Below are 898 nucleotides of genomic sequence, written 5' to 3' on the forward strand. Positions count from 1 at the left end.
TGTTTGTGTGTGTGTGTGTGTGTGTGTGTGTGTGTGTGTGGGTGTGTGTATGCATCATGGTATAGGCCACAAAAAACACGTTCTACCTTTCTTTATTCTGGGCTCGCTTCTTGTAATTTTTCCATGCCTACCCACTAGAGCTGGGCAATGGGTCGCTTTAGCAAAATCCGGATAATATGTTAGCGCACCTCTTCGGCAAATAATATGATAGAACCGCTTCTGCAAATGGGTTAGAACCACTTCGACAAACGGGTTAGCATCACTTCAACAAATGAGTACACCCACTTCGGCAAACGGGTCAGGAAAGTGAGTTAAGAGTCTGAATTCGGACAATGTGTCATTGCTAATTATCCGGTTATTCGGATAGATTATCCGGATTTTGCCCACCTCTACTTCCCACTTTTCTGAACATCATTCTCTGTGATTCTTCTCCTGGTTCTGCGTGGCCTTCTCCTTGATCCTACTTTGATTTGCTTTCTTGAAAATATAGTCTGTGAATGATTTAGTTGATTTTTCACTTGACTGATTTAAGCGATACTCTGCAGGTACAATTGTAAAAGAAAAGCTAGTAACCTGATTATTTTACCCAAAATGGAGTTCGGTTGTTTTCCACTTGATCTTTTTAAAATGATTACGGGTTCGGTTCCTCCTGCAGGTATCCTCCAAGCGCCAGTGTACGACAGCGGGCGCCCTCACTCCTCCACCTTCGGCTCTCTGGGTGCTCTCCTTGGGAAATACCTACACTACATTGTCGATGAGTGGGGCCAACATTACGATAAGGTGAATCACTCGTCATCCTCATTCGTGTCGTCATCAGCAGCAGTCACAGAAGCATGTTCAATATCCTCCTTATCATGATGATGATGATGATGATGATGATGATGATGATGATGATGAT

The 898-nt window shown here is 43.4% G+C and overlaps 1 protein-coding gene across 1 annotated transcript in view; it reads left to right on the top strand.

The window, feature by feature from the left end:
* The window catches only part of LOC106013041, an 11,571-nt gene extending 10,787 nt beyond the window's left edge, over nucleotides 1-784 (top strand). Inside the window, exon 6 of the mRNA XM_013087738.2 lies at nucleotides 656-784. Within this exon, the coding sequence (XP_012943192.2) occupies nucleotides 656-784 (129 nt within the window). The remainder of the gene's footprint in view (nucleotides 1-655) is intronic.
* Nucleotides 785-898: the final 114 nt, after the last annotated feature.

This window comes from Aplysia californica, unplaced genomic scaffold (genome assembly GCF_000002075.1).
Source record: "Aplysia californica isolate F4 #8 unplaced genomic scaffold, AplCal3.0 scaffold00631, whole genome shotgun sequence".
NCBI lineage: Eukaryota > Metazoa > Mollusca > Gastropoda > Aplysiida > Aplysiidae > Aplysia > Aplysia californica.